This window comes from Colius striatus, chromosome 2, assembly GCF_028858725.1.
Source record: "Colius striatus isolate bColStr4 chromosome 2, bColStr4.1.hap1, whole genome shotgun sequence".
Classification (NCBI taxonomy): Eukaryota; Metazoa; Chordata; class Aves; order Coliiformes; family Coliidae; genus Colius; species Colius striatus.
In genome coordinates this window covers 70,011,132-70,030,513 of record NC_084760.1, presented here as the reverse complement: position 1 = coordinate 70,030,513, position 19,382 = coordinate 70,011,132, and the positions used below count along the sequence as shown (strand labels likewise).

Sequence of the window (19,382 nt, the reverse complement as noted above, 5' to 3'; positions counted from 1 at the left end):
TAGCCAGGGAAGTTAAGGACAGTAATAAGGCATTTTGCAAGTACATCAGCAGCAGAAGGATGATGAGAGGGAATGTGGGCCTGCTGCTAAACACAGACAGTGCCCTGGTGACTGAGGATGCAGAGAAGACTGAAGTACTGAATGCCGCCTTTGCTTCAGTCTTTACAGCCAAGGCTGGCCCTTGGGAAGTGCAGTCTAGCAAGGATAACAGGATGGCCAGGACAGCAGAGGACTTGCCCTGGGTGGAAGAGGAAGAGGTTAAAGACTTTTTGGCCAACATTAAGGCTCATAAATCAATGGGTCCTGATGGGATGCATCCTAGAGTGCTGAGGGAGCTGGCTGATGTGATTGCTAAGCCTCTCTCCACCATTTTTGAACAATCATGGAGGACAGGGGAGGTGCCTGAGGACTGAAGAAAGGCCAATGTCACTCCAGTCTTCAAAAGGGCAGGCAGGATGACCCAGGAAACTACAGGCCGGTCAGTCTCACCTCCATCCCTGGAAAGGTGATGGAACAACTCATCCTGAATGTTATCATTGAACATATGAAGGAAAAGATGGCTAACAGGGGGAGTCAACATGGCTTCACCAAGGGGGAATCCCGTTTGACCAATCTGATAGCCTTCTATGAGTGCATAACTGGCTGGCTAGATGAGGGTAGAGCAGCGGATGTCATCTACCTTGATTTCAGCAAGGCTTTTGACACTGTCTCCCATAACATCCTCATTAGAAAGCTCAAGTAGTGTGGCTTGGATGAGTGGACAGTGAGATGGATCGAGAGCTGGCTGAATGACAGAACGCAGAGGGTGGTGATTAACAGCACAGAATCGAGTTGTTAATGTATTTATGGAAACTTTTCCTGATACCCTTTACTTCTAAAGCCAGTTTGACTTCTTGATGGGCTTTTGACCTTCTAATTATCTCTCTACATAATCTAACAATGTTCCCATACTCACTGTGAGTAGTCTGCCCTTTCTTCCGGTCAAGTGGCTGGGGCTCCAGGCTCTTAGGGGCAGTAGAGAGACAGGGGTGACTTAGATCCTCTCATTGGCCTGTGAAGGAAAAAGGGAGAATTTAAGGCCAGCTCTAATAATTCCAACGATTATGGAGCTCCATATTTGTGTACAGCTTGATGGCTGAGATATTTTTAAAGCTCCTTTTTCATCCCAACATATTTAATCTGAAAGAGACCTGTAGTACAAGCATGTGTGTGCAACTACAAGTTCTGTGTGGAAAAAATTTCCAACTTCCACTATCAAAGTATTCTTTCAGATTCCACACTTTTTAAAGTGAAGGAAGTTACTATTACTAAAAGTTTTATATGGATGTGAATTAGTCTGTCTAATGGAGGGAGTGTAAACATTAAAAATCTTGTGGTGTGTAAAATTTTAGAAAAATATTTGTGAAGGCTTTCAACTACATTTGATTATTTTGGGTAATTCAAGGTGCTTCAATGCCATGTGGAAACCTCATGATTTTTATCTGCTACAAAGAATATGGTATGCATAAAGACATCTTATGTCTGTTCTGTTGTTGGCATAAGAAGCCAATGCTGTTCCTGAAGAGATGTTGAGCAATGCTGCACGTTACTTTTTGTATGTTAATGGGCTCAGTACAAAATAAGGTTGAACATTCAGTATTTGAATGGATGTCTTCTATGCTGGCCCAAACTGAAACTTTAAAATTTCAGGAAAAGGAAAAAAGTTTCCCTCTCAGAAGACACATGAGAATTTGTTTTGTTTTGAACTTTGCCTTTTCCTTCTGTGAGCTGCAGCTGCTTTCTTCAGTTCACATGTATTGTGGAATGCACTACTTTTTGTTTGTTAAAGCTCATCTGATCCAAGTCATATTGCTTTGCAAAAACATATTTTCTTGTAGAGCCCCGTACAGTTCTCATCCATCCCTGCAGCTATATAGCCCATGGAGAATTTCTGGGCTCTGCAGCTGTGGAAGCAGGTTGGGAACCAGAGCTTTCCTCTTTGTTGTAGGTGCTTAAGTCATATCAGCTGTACATGTCTGTTTGAGCCTATCCCTTGGAACAAAGCCTGTGACTCTAGCTGGAGCAGGAGCATATTTGTGATTCTGGAAAGAATGGTGATATATGAAGCCTGTATATTCCATTACCCCATAATCTGTGAGGGATTGATTTTTTTTTTGTTTTTTTTCTGGCTCATTGTCAACCAGACAGAAAAGACATTTACTTTAGACTTCTTTATGTCTCCTGACATAGAGCTGAAGCAAGTAAAGTAGTCAGAGAACAGAGTCTCCTGGGAATTAGTGGCAGCATACAGCCTATTACAACCTTCTGTTTCTTAAAAAGAGGCTGGGAGCTCCTCTACAGCTATTTAGTTAATGATCTTCTGATCCCAGAGACTGGGCATTGTCACCATGATCACCACAGAAGGGACCCACTCTAAGCAGTGGCTGCCATTAGCAAGAAAAGAAGTAGGAACATTTGAGAGTCTGAAGTATATGTGAGGTGGTTTCTTGCAGATGACAGATTTGGCTCCACAGAGGCACTGGAGAAATGCAAGTAGTAATGTGAAGTTAGTGTTAACTAAGTTAAAGTATACTCAAGTGTCCTTTGGAAATGTAAAGAGATAACATTCACATTTACATCCTTAGCCCTCCCCCTGTGTAGGAGCTATGAGTCAGAAGCAGTAAAATAGATCTTCTTTGTTCCTTTCCACCTCTTCAGCAAGGAATAGACATCAAAATGTCGTGTGTCCAGGTTAAATGTGGTAGATATAATCCACCTTTGTGAGAGAGCAGCAGCTGTTTAGGCTGTTGTGTGATTGTTACTCATAGCAAAGTCACAGTAGCAAATTTTAGACAGTTGTATCCAGTGTTCTGGACCAAATGCCTTTTCTCCAGAAAGATTGGTTGGGTCACATAGTGTTTACTTAATGCCTGTCAGTAAATAAACTTGGGAATGAAAAGAAGGCTAATGGGCCATGTTCTGTCATTCTTGGATATTTTCCTGATGTATGGATTTTTTTCAACAGCTGGCTGATATGAAGGATCACTTCACCTGTTTTTAGGAGTGACCATGTACAATTCTTTCTTTTTCTTTTGAAGCTGAAATTGAACTAAAATTCATTTGTACTTTCACTGCATGCCACACAGCCTGCACATACAGCCACGTACAGTGGATGTATGAACCTTGGAAAGTATTTTCATAGTGGCTGAATTAAACCTTGGAGTGCTATATATTTTTTCTGCATCCTTCATCTGATTTAGAAATTACTAATGCTAAAGCAGTAAGGTCATTATCTGCTATTTCCTGTTGCTTTTGTATCATCTAACCGTCCAAGAAAAACTGTGCACATACAGTACTAAAACGTGTTCCAAAAATGATTGCTTTGCAAAAACAAAGAACTGCATCTAAATTCCATCAGCTAGCTAATATCATTATTTGTAGTGCTTTGGACCTTGATTATCTTGAAGTATTGCATGGCTAAACTTAGCACAAGTCCAGTTTTCAAAGGGTTGCCACATATGCCAGTTCTGAACAGTGAATATTAAGGATTAGAATAATAGAATCATAGAATGGTAGGGGTTGGAAGGGACCTTTAGACATCATCTAGTCCAACCCCCCCCGAAGCAGGTCCACATAGATCAGATTGCACAGAAACATGGCCAGGTGGGTCTTGAAGACCTCCAAGGAAGGAGACTCCACACCCTTCCTGGGCAGCCTGTGCCAGTGCTTTGTCACCCTCACAGTGAAACTGTTTGTGTTCCAGCTTCATCCCATTACCCTATTACCCCAATTATAAAGTATATTCTAGATCTTGGCCTACTAAGAAGGGTTGAATAAGATTCTGATAATCTTTACTGTTTATTTCTCTGATATCAACTCTTTTTCTGTGTCCACACCATCAGGAAAACTTGTATGCATGATGAATTTGTTTCTCGTAGGATTTGCCTTTCTGTGTATTTTTGCAAGTTCTGTTTATTTAAACTTCTTAAGGCAAAATGTGCATTCCTCCTCCAAATGACATGAAGCAGCTTTTGTTGCACCACAGCCAAAAATCAGAAGAAAATCTATGCTTATGAAACTGACATTGGGAATAAACATAATGCCTAGGTGTGTTTTTCTCTGTTCTCTTGCAGACTTGGGAAGTCCTGAAGGGATAACTGTAGATCATCTAGGTCGCAACATCTTCTGGACTGACTCTCAACTGGATAGAATAGAAGTGGCTAGACTGGATGGGCGCCAGCGTCGCATCCTTTTTGACACTGGCCTGGTGAACCCCAGAGCAATTGTTGTGGATCCTGTTGGAGGGTATGGATATGTTGTTGAAAGATAGACACAAACCTTGATTATGTCTCTCTGTCTATCTTATCTGTCTTATCTGTCTGTCATGCACTCTGAGTCCATATTTTCAGACTGTCTGTAGACAATAATAGGACTAGCTTTCCCTAAAACAACTATCAAAGAGAAACAGAACAATTTACTTTTGCCCTGAGTTTGAGTGTTGTATTGGAAATAAGATTTAAAAATACCTGCTAATTAATACTGTGATTTTTGTTGGGAGCTTTGTGCCTTGTTTTCAGTTCATTGTTTGTAGGATGACAACTGTTGTTACCTAAAAAAAAAAAGATTTTTTTTTTAAGATTACTGGTCTAAAATACTAGATGAAACAATTTTATATTTTCATTTCTGTCATGACAACCCTTCTTCCTGTATGACATTTCTTCTTTGCAAACTCCCATGGTGGCTAGTCTGTCATCATTTTAATTTCTGTCATTCAGTTCCCTGGGAAAGTCCCATTAGGCTTCTGTCTGAAGATGTGGATAACTACATACTTCAAAAATTGAACCTGTAAGCTACAATCATAGAAATAGCCTGGGAAAGTGTAAATGTTTTGAAGTTAGAGTTCCAGCCTGTAAAGGTGGAAATATGTACGTACTTTTATGTAGTCTGTCATCTGTTGACAATTTTTCTCTCTGAATATTGGAAGAAATACAGGGAAAATTAAAAGTACTACAGAATCCATGGAAGTACTGCATGTCTCTCTGTTAATGTCTGAACTTACCTGGTGTTGTCCTGGTTCAACTTTCTGTAGTGTGTCCACTGCTGACGAGAGACATTTCTGTAAGAGTAGTCAGAGTGCAGAAGAAAAGAGGCTTTCTTTTGAGTCTTAATTTGCTGGGAAGCTCTACTAAATGATTGCCTAAATTATATAATAGGCATTTAGAATGCTCTTAGTTGATAATTCAGTTATGAACAGAAATATACTATATTACTCACAGAGAGTTTCTTGGAAGATGCATTCTCATTCCAGATGTTTGCAGATGAGATTTGTAGTGAGAAAAGAATGCAAGTGATCCATGAAAATTTGAGTCATACAAAATTAAATGAAAAAGTAATGTTATTGTTCTCCAGTTCCTTTAACAAACTTAAATGTAATAGTGATGAAATAGTGGGGTAAAAACATCTGTGGATGTGTGTGAAGTGGCTGCATAACAAGGAAAAAATAATGCACTTCATGATGTGAGAGAAGGGGAGAGGCTCAAGTATAATCAGACTGAGTAAAGACCTCTGTTTTATGCAGAACCTTACTGCTGGAGTAGAGCTCTGGTTTCAGGTCAAGCAGGATGGACTTCTGTCTCCTAGTAGATAGTGTGTGTTAAAAAGTAAACAACAAAATGTTTGTGTTGAGGGGACCTGTAAATTCTCAGCCACAGAATGTGTATCCAAGGAAAAAAAACCACTAAAAATTAGCCGTTAATAATAAAGCATCAGTGAATTAATGTCCCTCTCTTGGGTTCCCTGCTGACCATAAGTGACTCTGATTACATTGTATGTTGCTGATTTGGTGCACTGAAAAGAAAAATGTAGTTTTGAATGAATCCTTCAAATGTATGCCAGATGCTCCTGCTGGTTAGCCTGAACAGATGTGATGGGTAGTGAGGAGGAGAACTGTAGATGGTACATTTTAAATGGTCCTCAGAACTGTTGAAGTAGAGGTCTTTTTGCCTGTCACCTTGAACATAACCTAAACAATATCAGGAAAGCATTTCTTCTGAATGTTTTTGCTCTTTTTGTTTTTAATGACACTACACTTTTGTTATTGTTCCATCAAAGTGCAATGTGGTCCTTAATTATTAAATTATTTAGGATATGTGCATGTTGCTGTTGCATCCATAGTGTTTTCCTTAATTACAACTATCTTTTGAGATCAGTCACTATCTTAATGCTTTCCTTTTTCTTCCACTTAAGAAACTTATACTGGAGTGACTGGAACAGAGAAGCTCCTAAAATTGAAACCTCATACCTGGATGGCACAAACAGAAGAATTCTTGTTAAAGATGATCTTGGGTTACCGAATGGGCTGACGTTTGATCCTTATTCCTCAATGCTGTGCTGGGTAGATGCAGGTAAAGAGGTGTTAAAATCTTTCTTCATAGCAGTAGTAGAATAAGTGTGTCCAATCTTAAAGACAATAGCTCTTTGGGTTGCATCTTAGATTTCATGCCTTTCTTTTTGACTTTAACAAATCTTGATTTATTCGTTGCTCCTACCACTGTAGCATTCACATGAGACTATGTGCAGGCTGAAAGATTTCAATTCTGATCACAAAACTTTCTAGGAATGCAACAGGTTTATATCTGTGTGTCTTCTATGGGCTATCCCTCCAAAAAGGCCTAAGCACTACCTAGAGGTAATTGTGAATTTAAGATCAGGATAAAACACTGATTCATCTAATCTTACCCTACAGGATGTCATCCTGGAACTATTGTTCTAAGTGTAGACAAAGTCTGGCTTATATTTGACTGAAGCAAGTCTTATAAAAGCAATTCACATTAGTTTTAAAGATCAAGAGATGGTTCTGCTACGTGCCCATTGTTAGTTTTGTGCCAGTGTCTTCCCAGTGAACAAAAAGTGTGCTTTTACTTCTCATTTGAATTTTCTTTTTTTTTAAAGTCTTGCTGTGACTCTCCCTGTAGGTTCTGCCAGAAATCTCCTCCTGTGGAGGTACTTTTACACTTCAAGTCACCTTCCAAATTTTTGATGAACAAAAAAATACCAAGGTCTCTTTTTCATTGAGACACTTTCTCCAGCCTTCAGACAGATCTCCTTTTTTTTTTTTCTTTCTTCCTCTCTTGTTCTCACATTTGTCTCTTTTCCTTTTTCCCTAATTCTGAAACCCTCTACTTAAGAGAAACCTACAGGAGTTTACATTACCCAGCAACTTCCCCAATGTATATAGCAGCTTTACAGCTATTTGCGTCTAGAAGTTAGATGTTCTTCCTGCAGTCTTGCCTTCATGGCCAACCCAGCAAGCATTTTAGGAACATGCTCAACAAACTAACATTGCAAAAATGCCTTCTAGAGGCGATGGGACTGGTAACTGATCAAAGTATGCCTCCAGAGGAGAGAAGACCTTCTGTCAGCTTCCACACCAGCCTGAGTATGCTGGTATCTGTAGCAAGAATCTCGTCTTGTGAACAGTGGCCATGGCTGCATGTGACATCTGTATTTCTGTAAGTTAGGTGATACACTGATCAGCATTAGGACCAAAGTACTTTTCCATGCAGTCTTTAGCAGATACAAAGATGTGACTTGGGGAGGGCTTTGGCTAAGCAGCATACTAAAAGACTTCCAAGGAAGTTTTACCCTGGTCATGCTTGCATACTTAGTCTTGTCTTTTCCTCATGAGCGCTCTCTTGGTCTGTTTAAAAGGCTTGTTTCACTACACCCAGGTACCAAGAGGCTGGAATGCATGAACCCTACTCAGCTTGGTCGACGAAAGATAGTTGAAGGAATTCAGTATCCTTTTAGTGTTACGAGCTATGGGAAGAATTTATACTACACAGACTGGAGAAGGTATGTTATCTGCTAAAGAAATTTTGGAGTGCTTTCATCTATTCAGAGGTACACACACACTGCATTTCTCATGTTTGACCTCTCACATGTTCCTGTTTTTTTTGCTTTCCTGGCAATAGCTGATGGAGGGTAGAGTGAGTCTGTAAAGTTGACCTATTGATGTTGATAGTTAACTGAGTTTTCACTTTCAGCATAGTGATTTGTCTGTTAACACTGAAAATTTTGGGGAAAGGAGTGGTGAGCTAACATGTTTCCCTCATAGCTCTATTTACTGCATTGCAGAGGGCAGCGATTAGTCACTTGGACTTTCTATGCCCTATATTATCTGAATGTTCAATCAGAAATAAGAAAAAAATATTTTTACTGGCTTGATGATACTTTCTTTGTTGCAAATATTCTAAAATGTTGACATATGACCAAGACTTTAGAGTTTACTGAATTTGCCAAAAGTCTATCTATCCATGTATTTTAATTTTTTCTTTTCTTGACATAAATGGTTGCATGGGCTCTGTCTGCAAACTCTTACACAATCAGCTCCATCTATTGCAGCATGAAGAACTACTAATGTGTGTAAAGATTTCCAAGCTAGAGCCTAACAGCTGGGAAAAAGTATTCTAGAATAGGCTGGTATAAATCAGAAGGAATGTGTTTAAAATCTGTAAGTTGACTGTCCTTTTATTTTTAGGAAGAAAAAACAGCTTATGCCTTCTGGATATTAGGTTTCACCTGAAATACAGCATTGTCCACAAGCATTATGCCTAATGGCTGCAATTTCAGCTATGCCACAGAAAAAGTCAGAGAGGCAGAATATAGAGAATGTGTCAAAACTATTAACAGATGTGTTTCTGTAGAGGGACATTGTCCTGTGTTGGGATGGGAGTACCTTCAAAATTAGTAACATGGCTCCCTGATAAATTTCTTAGCTGTCTAGAATGAAGGTTCTGACATATTTAAGTTTTCCAGGAAAGATGAGGTCTTGGAGGATTTTGCTTCTCTCATTGCTTCGTAACTGTAAAACAAGAAGCAACTTCAGATTTATTTCCCTTTTTTAATGCTGTTTTGTTTTCACCTGTACTTCCACTTTCATCTCACTTCTATATACTCTCTTCTGCATATGGTAGGGATGCTGTTGTAGCAGTGGATCGCACAATTTCAACAGAAAAGGATAACTTCCAGCCCCAGAAGCGCTCCCGTCTCTATGGAATCACTACAGCCTTTGCTCAGTGCCCAGGAGGTAATCCAGATGATTCTCAAGTTTTTACTGCAGTGCAACACCTTAGCCTGTAAACAAACTTAGTAGCAGCTCGCATTGACAGGTTACCAACTGACCTAGGTAGTTAGTGAAGAACTAGTAGAATAGAAGAACCCTAAATTTACATTTACTAAGAAATTTAAAGCCACCTAATATTTTTTTTAATATATATAAAGGCAGTTGTAGTTGAGATATGAAACCAGAATAGGCAGGGAAGAAAGGATGTATTTGTGAAAGCACACATGTATAATCAACATGAGAATCTGACATGGCAAAAGCTGCTATGTTGTCATAATCTAAAATGAAAGCTATATTCATGACTGGGGCCTTATTTACTTATTGTTAAGTTTAAGCTACAGAAATTTCATGGTCTTCTGGAGGTCCTTAATGAGATCCAGTGTTTTTAAAAAGGGGATGTTTAGAAAAAGCAGGTAGTAGAGTGGCTGGGATGATCCTTCTGCTCTTTGGAATGTTAATTTTTTTGGGTATGTTATTGGAAAGGTCCTTGTGAAGATCAGAAGAGAGGAAGTTGATGCCCTCGGAGTTATTAATTCTGTGGGAAACAATCTCACTGTTCAATTATGTTGTTCTTAGCAAGTCACGGCTAGGAGAAGAATTCACTTCTTTATTATTACAACATGTCTGGAATTCTAGAAGTTGTGGTGGTTTTACTTTAGGCCTGAAAAAAACCCTGAGATAATTTCTTTTCAAATTATCCTACATATATACATATATATATATATATATATAGTGAAAATTAATTTATTTGAAAGCTTGGTTCGGAGCTTAGAAATGGATATAAAAGCCATAGTTAAGAAAGCAGTTACATTGTTATTACTAGCTAATTCCCAAATGCGTTTTGGTAAGCAGTGTAAAACAAAACAATATTGTGTGCTGTGAGCAAATGTTTGTTTATAATATTCAGAACTTTGTTTCTTTCTCATCATATATCTATATCAAGTGTTTTTCTCTCACAGATGCCTTTCCCTTCAGATTCATTGATCCCAGCACTCTTTCATTTTGCCCACCAACATGAATATCCTCTTCCTTGCTTGTGTGATTTTTTTGCTTTGTTTTGTTTTGTTTTGATGGATCACTCCTTCATGTTTCTATAGTTGGAGTTATATTCTTTTGGATTTTGTCCCTGCATACGTTTTCTGTGTTTTCTCACTTGCTATCTCTTCATTCTAATGTCTGTGACCACTAGGCCAATTTAGGAAAGGCATTTCTGGAACAACCCATTTATTTTATCTTGCCTATTCTGCTCTGTTCTGGTGTCTGAATTTTTCTTCAAGGTCGATATCTGAAGCTAACAAAAGGGATATATTGACTCTCATCTCTCCAAAGCAGTTTTATTTCACTCTCAGTTTTGTTATGGCCTGTCTTTCTATTATAGTAATTAAATCTGCATATTTTTTTTCTGTATGTGTGGTGTTTATTGTGGTTTTGCTTTTGTTTTTCTTGAAAATTTCCTATCTCTTCTTTTCCAGGACATAACTACTGTACAGTGAATAATGGTGGTTGTACTCACCTCTGCTTGGCTACCCCAGGAGGTCGTTCTTGCCGCTGTCCTGACAACACAGTTGGAGTGGATTGTATAGAAAGAAACTGAGCAGTAAAATAAGCTTTAGAGCAGCAGACACCTTTTGGAAATGTGCTGTAAACAAGTCACTCATATCAAGACAGTCAGGGCTTAAAGATAAGTGCTCCATGCTGCTGAAAGCAAGCCACAATCCCCAGATGCAGACACACACAGGGGCAATGAATGTTTTATAGCAGTTGGGCAAGATGGAGCCCAGGTTGGGTCCAACTGCATTTTGTTCCTTGCAGTATTATCTCCTTGCTTTTAAAAGTAAATGTGGAGGCCTTAGTCACACCCATGCTGGGACAGGAGGAAATATCTGTCAGCAAAATTCAAATAACAAATAACAAACAGAATAAAGAGGATGATGGCATGACTCAGATCCTGAGACTGGGTTATACCTCAGAGTGTGCAACAGTTACCTGTGCAGTGGCATACTTAGCCCATCATATTTGTGGCTGAGAAAAAAGCAAGGTGTCCCAAGTATAGATGTGGGTAATATGACAGATTTAATGCCTAACTGCACTCCTTCCCGTTACCAGTCCTTCCACTTCCAAAACTTGAGTCTCAACTTTTGCCTCTTGTATTACGGAAATACTTTATGTGTGTGCTGCGACGGTAGTTCTCACCCTGGGACATATGATTATTTCCCACAGCATGTGATTCTTTATAGATAACCAGCACTGTTTAGTAGATGTATTTGAAATTTTTTGTTGGATTTTAAGAGATTTATTTTTCTTATGTCTGAGGTAAGTTCCTGAGTAGTTTTCTAAAATCTGCTAAATTGACTTTACATATATATCTCAATTGCCAATAGTTCATCAAAGAAGTCGATTCATTTGGAAGTGTTTGGTTTTAAAGGGTGACACAGCCATGTTTGTTGTGTGAGAGTTTTTAGAATAGTATTTTCGTGTTTGATTCCATAAGCCTGCAGTTGGCCTTTGACTCTTACCCTAGACATCCTTCTTTAGCAAACCATGTCATGCCTTTTCGTAGACCATGAGAAACCATGGCAGTTAAATCCAGAAAGGTCATTTATGTCTTGGTGCTTAAAAGAAAAAAGGTGGTAATACCCTATTTGTGTACCAGTTACTCAGTAAAAGCAAGAAGGTGTGCTGAAAATCAAAGCAAAGTTGATGTTTTCATCATAACTAGTAAGTTTGGAGTGATGGGGGGAAATCAAAATGCATGTTCATTTGTCAGATTAACAGTACAAATCTGGGAGTGAAGTTTGGCCTGCAAGCCAGCCTGCAGCAGTAGAAAAAAAACAGGACATGTGAGCCTTCTGCCAGAACATGTTTGACAATGTCATGCTCAGAGCAGTAATCTGACATTCCTGTTTCCTCACTCCCTCTTCAGACATTACAGTAACAGTTTTAAACAGTGCCAAATCGGAATCTTAACTGTGTGACAAATTCATCTTTAATTGTATCTTTATCATAAAATAACACACCATATAAACATTTTAAAATATTTTTTACAACTTTTTGTAACTTCTAATTCATTTTATTCATACACTTAATCAGGTATATCTTACTGTAAATATAAAAATGTGTTGAAATGAAGGTGCTTGATAACTCTTTCCAGAACAGTTCACATATCTGGTGAAATATTAAAGTTTACACTCTGTACAGGTATCTACAGTACAGCCAATAAAAATATTTTGGTTTTATTTTCTATTAAAAAAGTCATGCCTGCAGAAGAAAGTGGTATGTGGTGTCTGAAATCTCTTTTCCTGTTAAGTTCTGGGTTTTAGCCAGTTCTCATGCTAATGATGGTTCTTCTAAGATGCAGCACTATACAGGAAAAACTGGTGTTGAGACCTCTGTATTTTGAAACCAGTAGGATACTCTTTATTAAAAAAAATATATGAGAGCACTTAAAGAACATACAGCTTTCTCTGTTTTGACACAGACTTCTAAGTGGTCATTAACTCCTGTTTAACTTTGTTGGGTAAGAATAATTCCGTTATACTATACTTCAGACTTTCATATTTGTGGAAATAGAGAGCAAAAACTAGATTAAATGGGAGGACAGAATTTATCCTTCTGCTCAAAAATGCCCTGGTGTTGAATTTTCAGGTGACAGAGTGCTTTGCTGCCTGGTGCCACAGCACACAGGCTGTGTGTGTGGATGCAGAGATGCTGTTGTTGCAGGACATTATAGACTAAATGAAATGTGGCCTGTTGAAGGTGGTGATACTGAGATTTAAACTCTTCAGCTTGTACAACTCCAGCGTATCAGTGTCTCAAGGGGGATGGCAAAATCCTCTGAAGTATGCTGTAGATGGACAACTGGAGAACAATGTGTCTTGTCAAGTGAGCCTTTGGAAAAGTGTACAGTGGGGCAGCAGAGAGAGCTAGTGGGATCTAGAGGGTGGTGTTTAGTTACAGAAGATTGGTGTTTGTCCATGCTGGGGGCTGCACATGGAATTGGAGGGAATTGGACCTTTAGTTTGTTCTTTACTCTCTGCTTTGTTTTATCTATTCTGATCCTTTAAAATTGATGATTGCCTGCTTTGTATTTGAACAAACTCCTCTTTGTGCATTATGACAATTACTAATTTACTAAATCCCAGTCACCTAATTCTGTGCTAAGCAATGAGCAATGACAAAGATGCCAAGGAAAATGCACCTCAGTAGAAATTCTAGTATCAATGTGTGAACTCCTGTGGAAGTCTGTAGGGCAAGTAGAGAAATGATATTACTATGGCCCAAGTTTTTAGACTGAGTGACTCTGTTTTAACTCTGGTCATTCACATCTGGCAGTAGCTAGTGCTAGATAGGGGAAACTTCAGCAGATCTGTGCTAGTAGTGTAGATGTGTCCATTTGCACAGCTTCAAAGGAACCTTCAGCATCTCAGTCCTGAAAAATGAGGAAATTTTTCAAGTGTCAAATTTTGTTTCTCAGCAAATACTTGTTGCTAGCTTCAGCAGTTGTAGCTCCCTGTCAGAGTGCAGCAAGCACAAATCCATTGCCTCAGGGAATGGAGGCCAGCTACTGAGCATGACAAGGCCAGTAGAAGCAGTGGCTTCATCAGCAAGGCATCAGTTCTACCATACCCCAAGTGAGGCACACAGAGGGTAGTCGGGTTCAGCTCAGGAACCAGACCACCAAGCAAATCTGCAGTGACAGGATAGGTCTAAAATCAAGTTCAGAAGTCAAGTCAGGATCAGAATTGGGCCTGGACACAGTGACCAAAATCAGCGATTGCCAGCCATAGTGGTGAGGCATGCCTGCAGCCAAGCTGGGAACTTGGCTGGGATCAAGATCAATGGGGTGCATGGCTGTGGCACAGCTCAGGCAAGGACCAGGATGAGGACCAGGGTACTTTAAAAGTAGCCTTGAAGGGAAAAAGAGGGTTGCCCTCACTGAGCCCTCCTAACAGAGCTCTTTGAGGACAGGCCTCTGCTGAAGTTTCTTCAAGTTTTCTCCATACCTTCTGTCAGCTGTCAGTTAAGCTGCTAGTGGCAGGAATATGCTCCACTCCTCCATGCTTCCTAACACCCTGAAGTTAAGTCCTCTACCTGTTTGCTTTCTCATTGAATCTTAACTTTAAATGATGTGTGATGTTGAGTTCCTTATTTTAACCACGACAGGCTGGGCAGGAATTTCATACATTGATAAGATTTGGCTTTAGCCACTCCAGTGTGTCTGTCTCATGCCCGTCATATGTTTTCAGTTAACTGTTCACAAGTTAATGTGAATTTTCTGTTTCCTTCTTCTACTCCCAGAGAGTTAATTTATAACTTGTTATAATTTATTTTTATAACACAGGATTTTCTCATGCTGACTTGGTTCTAGTTCATCTAACCAATCCTTTTTGTGACTGTTTCTTAGTAGTGTCTGATTGTTGTAGTCTGATCAGGACCAAGTAAATTTCAGATAACTTTTTTGCATTTTGCTTTTTATTATTATAATAGGCTGGGACTGGTAATCATGTCAGTTTCTGGTGCTGGGGTGATTGAAGAAAAGATTCATTCTAACTACACCTTGTTTTGCTGCAAAAAAATAGTAGATTCCCAGGTTTTCAAGGAAAGGAGAAATGCTTTAATAGTTAAACAAAAGACAAAATAATACTTAACATTCAGTTCACTTTTGAATAAATCTTTCTTAAATGCTTCCATTCAGATCTTCCAGCACACACAAAAATACTTAATGATAAGACCATTAGTAGTATTTGTCAGTGATGTGAAGTTTTTAAAAAAGTGAAATCTACTGAAACTACCCCTGGCTTCCTGATGACTTAATGGCATGGTTCAGCCACCTTTCTATCTGAAGGGTGTTTGAAAACCCCAACTTTACTCAATTCTGTAAAGAACACATGGTGAAAATCCGGTATGACTTTCTGAATCTCAGCGTCATAGAATCATAGAACGGTAGGGGTTGGAAGGGACCTTTAGAGATCATCTAGTCCAACTCCCCATCCTATCCCATGTTGTTCCAAGTTAGCAAACTGCTTACTCTGCAGCTTTCAAATTGCAGAGTTTTGTCACAATATATTAGATTTTTAACTTGCAGGCATATAATTAAGAATGACTAGAGGATAATGGCCCCACAATGGCAGTGTCACAATGCATCAGTTTAACCTGTGGTTAAATGCAGACTGGTTTTGTGTAGTATTTTGGAGTGTATTGCTTTAAGATCTTGCTGGGGAAAAAAAAAAAGGGAGGTTGTGAAAAATATGGCTATAGAAACTATAGTTGTGAAAAGGCCCCTGCTTGGCCTGTCTGTAAGAACTAAATATTACCTCCAGAACCCAAGTTCCCCAATTGAGGATCTGGCAGCAATTTGTTCATTAAGTGATTGCATCACCTTCTTTATTTAAATTCTACTTCACTTGAAGCCTGTCAGTTATATTATAAATAAATTGAGGGTAGTATGTAGGTAAAATAGGTTAAAACCTGCAAATGTACATTTTAATGATTCTGAAGCTTTGCTTGAGTAACAAATGGCTCAGCAGCTAGTGGAATGCAGTGAGTGGGCTTCCCTGTGCTTTGAGGCAAAGCAGATGGGGCTGCAGTATCTTAATGCTCATCTTTTGTTTCCAGAAGGATTTTGGAGTTGATGAATGGGGACATACTCCCATTCCCAGGAGTAAGCAGGATGGTATATTTCAGCCTTTGGATTCTTTGGTTTAAGTGTTCACTAGAGTCCATTCCATTTGTGGTGGTGATGCTTGCCCTGGGCAGGCAATGTTTCCTACCCGACAGGGTGTCTAGAACACACAGGAAGCTCACAGAGGAGCTGTGTAGTGCAGGGCCTTCAACATGAAGAAGTTGTATGCTGTACAGATGTTGGTGTGGCATGCCAAATGTCAGCTGTAACTTGTACAACAGCATTGGAGTTTTCAGTGGAAATCTTCCCACGAGCTGAGTGTAGGCTTATGATAAAAGGGGAATTGTGGTGGAAGGCAACTGAAGAGGAAGAAAATTGCAAAAGATGCAGAGAAGTGTGAAGTTGAGGGGGGGTGGTGGCGGTGCTTTAGGAAGGGAAGCAATTAGCATCACAGTTGTAGTACTGTGCTTTTGTTATTTCAGCTGGGGGTAGGGTGAGGGAGGCAAAGATGAATAGTTGCTGAGTTACAGTGTGGATTTTGGAAACCCTTCCAGTCCCTTTCCCCTGTAACAGTGTCCCATTGACCACCGCACTCCATATGGGCACTGTGGGATAAACTGTGGGATCTCAGATCCAATTATAAGGACAAAACCCAAGAGTATGTGGTTTTGTTCTTCCCATCCTTCTTTCCTGCTTTTTGCAGATAAGAAACCTAGGTAGATATGCAGGAAGAGAATAATAGTATAGTCCATCTAGCTTCCTAAGGGAGGAAGGGCATGGTGTTAAGCATGACTTCCCTCATTCCTTTGTCAGCCCCAGATACCCTGGTGAGCCACTGCTGGTGTTTCATGGTGTAGCTTCTTTCCCCATACAGTTTTTAATCTCCACCTGCACCACCTCTAGATTCTCTAGCTATGACATACTGTGGACATTAACTGTACACCAATTGTGTCACAGGGTTCTCTTTAATAATAAACAGTACCAAAGCACTAGTCTGCTAACAAGCTGCTAAACCTATCCAGGAGCTTAGAGCCAAAGGTCTTTGATGACCCTTTTGTAAGCATGTATTATAGGCTGTCTTATTGGTTCTTAACCTTTGACCAGATGTATCTCATGTATTTTTAAGTGATTGCACTGTAATTAATCATTTATCCCACTGGCCTGTTAGTCCTTTCAATGTGGAAATTACAAACCTCACAGCTAATTTAATTATTTTCCAGGCAGAATGTCCTTTTAGACTCTTGGCACCCAAGTGACAGTTCAACTATGACACTGACTTCATCAACACAGTAAAAGACTGATGTGCTACAGTCTGTTTGCTTATATGTGCTTGTATGCCATCTAACTCAAGTGTCAGCCTGGCATGCCACACTGACATTTTTAGCTGACCTTAACCTGCAGAACCAATGGATTTTGCTTTACAGTTGTTTGAGCCTTGTCATGGGTTTGTGTAGAACCACTTTTTGCTTGGTCATGGGGAGGGAGCTGCAGTGCTGTCGCAGTAAGAAGTTTTCAAAACATTCCCTGGCTCTGAGCTGGACCCACCTCCAGCCCAGCCAGGCCAATCTGGTGCCTCTATGATCATCATTTAAGAAGGGATATTTCCAGTGGAAGAGGAGGTGGAGAGGTGGGATGAGATGGAGAAAGGAAGGAGGAGTGCTGGACCAGAGAAACCTCTCCAACCTGTGGTGAAATTGCAGGCTGTCCTGCAACCCATGGAGGGCAATGGCAGGACTGAGAGCCACCAGCAGCTCCAGGTGAGTGCACCCTGACAGGCAGGAGACTGTGTGGGGAGGTGGCCATGGCACAGGCCGTGCCGGAGAGCCTGCAGCCTGCAGAGCAGACCCACATGAGAGGCGGAGGGGAACTGCAGCCCTCAGGATGAACGCACATCGGAGCGGTCTGTGCAGGGCTGCCAGGCCTGTGAGGGACCTGACACTGGAGCAGAGAGGACCAATGAAAGATTCCATCTGCCTTGAGGAGAGACAAGCAACAGCAGCCTTTGGTAAAGGACTAACTGTACCTCCCATTCCCTGCCCTCTGAGCTGTTCAGTGGAGGAGGAAGTAAAATCACCGGGATGAGGGCTCTGAGCCTGGGAAGAGCTGGGAAAGGGCTAGTTACACTCTTCATCATGGCACCACACTGTTGTTTTCTGTTATGTTTTTGATCAGTGGTAGATTAATTTTTGTTTTCTTCCCCAAGTTTAGTCTTGGCTTTTTTACTTGGCTTTTTTACTCGTGACTATAAGTGGCAATTGAGCCCTCCCAGTCCTTAGGGGATTCCAAAGGCCCTTGATACTTCTTGCTGATAGTGGTCCTTTGTTCCTAGATGGACCTAAACCAGGACATCCTGGTATGTCTGCTGTATCCTGTACTGTGTTACAAAGCCACTAATAAGGCAAAGCATTGTCTGATATGGCCTATGTATCAATCAGACAAAATGTATTTGGTCCTGGGCCAAAAAAATTTGTCATCTCCTGATGCATGCTCTGTTGTGGCAGAAGCAACTTTCAGCAATGATAGGTAGCTGTGGTCTTCACATGCTTTACCCTAGCTATCTGTGGCTTACACTCCCCTATCTGGTAATTTTACTAATTAATTTTATCAACTTGAGAGTCTGGACTTCACCAGTAAAGATGTTTTTAGTGTTAGACTTTGATTGAGACAGACAGGAGGAAATAATTTCTCGTGTGAGGTACTGACACAGATTTATGTGCTCAGTCTTCCTTGGATATTCCCTGGAATCCAAACTTTTCAAGTACAAGTTGGCAGTAGTCATTTCGTTGATCATTTCTTAATTTGTGTGCTAGATTGGCTGCCTCTGAGAGATGACATTAGGGTCTGAAAACCTCTGTAAATTATACATTTGTTCTGACCTGGTGTTTTATTACTAGTGGAGCAAGGAAATTTAGCTTTGTTCTTCGGTGCTGTGACAAATTTATGTTCTGCAACTATGCAATTTTTATTCATTTTCAGCTTGATTTTTACTTGAATGAAGAATTACAAAGGGAGAATAAGCATGGTCTTATGTAAAAACCAAGATGATGTTTTAATGAGAAACAAATGTACTACAGTTAAGGAACACACAATAAGAGTTTGTTCACAGAATTCTAGCAAGTATAATGTTTTTGACCCAGTTACTGGATGAGGGGGAGAGTGTAGATGTTGTCTGCCTGGATCTTAGTAAAGCCTTTGACAATTTCCCACAGCATACTTCTGGAGAAAATGCCTGCCCGTGACTTGGGTATATATACTCTGCATTGGGCTGAAATGGACCATCCAATAACCTTGACTTCAATAGGCAAATAAAAAGACCAACACACATGATAGTATTCTTTCCCAAATTTGTGTTAACTATATGCCTTCCCAGGAAATTAATACAGAAATTGAGATTGGAAGGAACCTCTGGAACATGTCAAATCCAATGCCATGCTGAAAGCTGGGACAACTTCCATGTAAGAGCTGATTGCTCAGGACCTGGTACAGTCAACTTCTGAAACCTCCAAAGATGAGGATGGTACAACCTCTCTGAACACTGTCTCAGTACTGAACCTCTTTGGTGTTGAAGTCCTCCAGTCCGATAGGAATTTCCTTTGATGTTCCATAGTGACCATTGCTTCTTGTCCTTTCCCTGTGCAACTATTTGAAGTGTTTGGT

General features: G+C 40.0%; 1 protein-coding gene across 1 annotated transcript in view; it reads left to right on the top strand.

Moving 5' to 3' along the window:
• Positions 1 to 12,373, top strand: part of NID1 (nidogen 1) — a 50,987-nt gene extending 38,614 nt beyond the window's left edge. The window contains exons 16-20 of the mRNA XM_061991034.1: positions 4,113 to 4,284; positions 6,226 to 6,383; positions 7,710 to 7,833; positions 8,955 to 9,067; positions 10,576 to 12,373. Coding sequence (XP_061847018.1) covers positions 4,113 to 4,284; positions 6,226 to 6,383; positions 7,710 to 7,833; positions 8,955 to 9,067; positions 10,576 to 10,697 — 689 coding nt within the window. The 3' untranslated portion in view covers positions 10,698 to 12,373. The remainder of the gene's footprint in view (positions 1 to 4,112; positions 4,285 to 6,225; positions 6,384 to 7,709; positions 7,834 to 8,954; positions 9,068 to 10,575) is intronic.
• Positions 12,374 to 19,382: the final 7,009 nt, after the last annotated feature.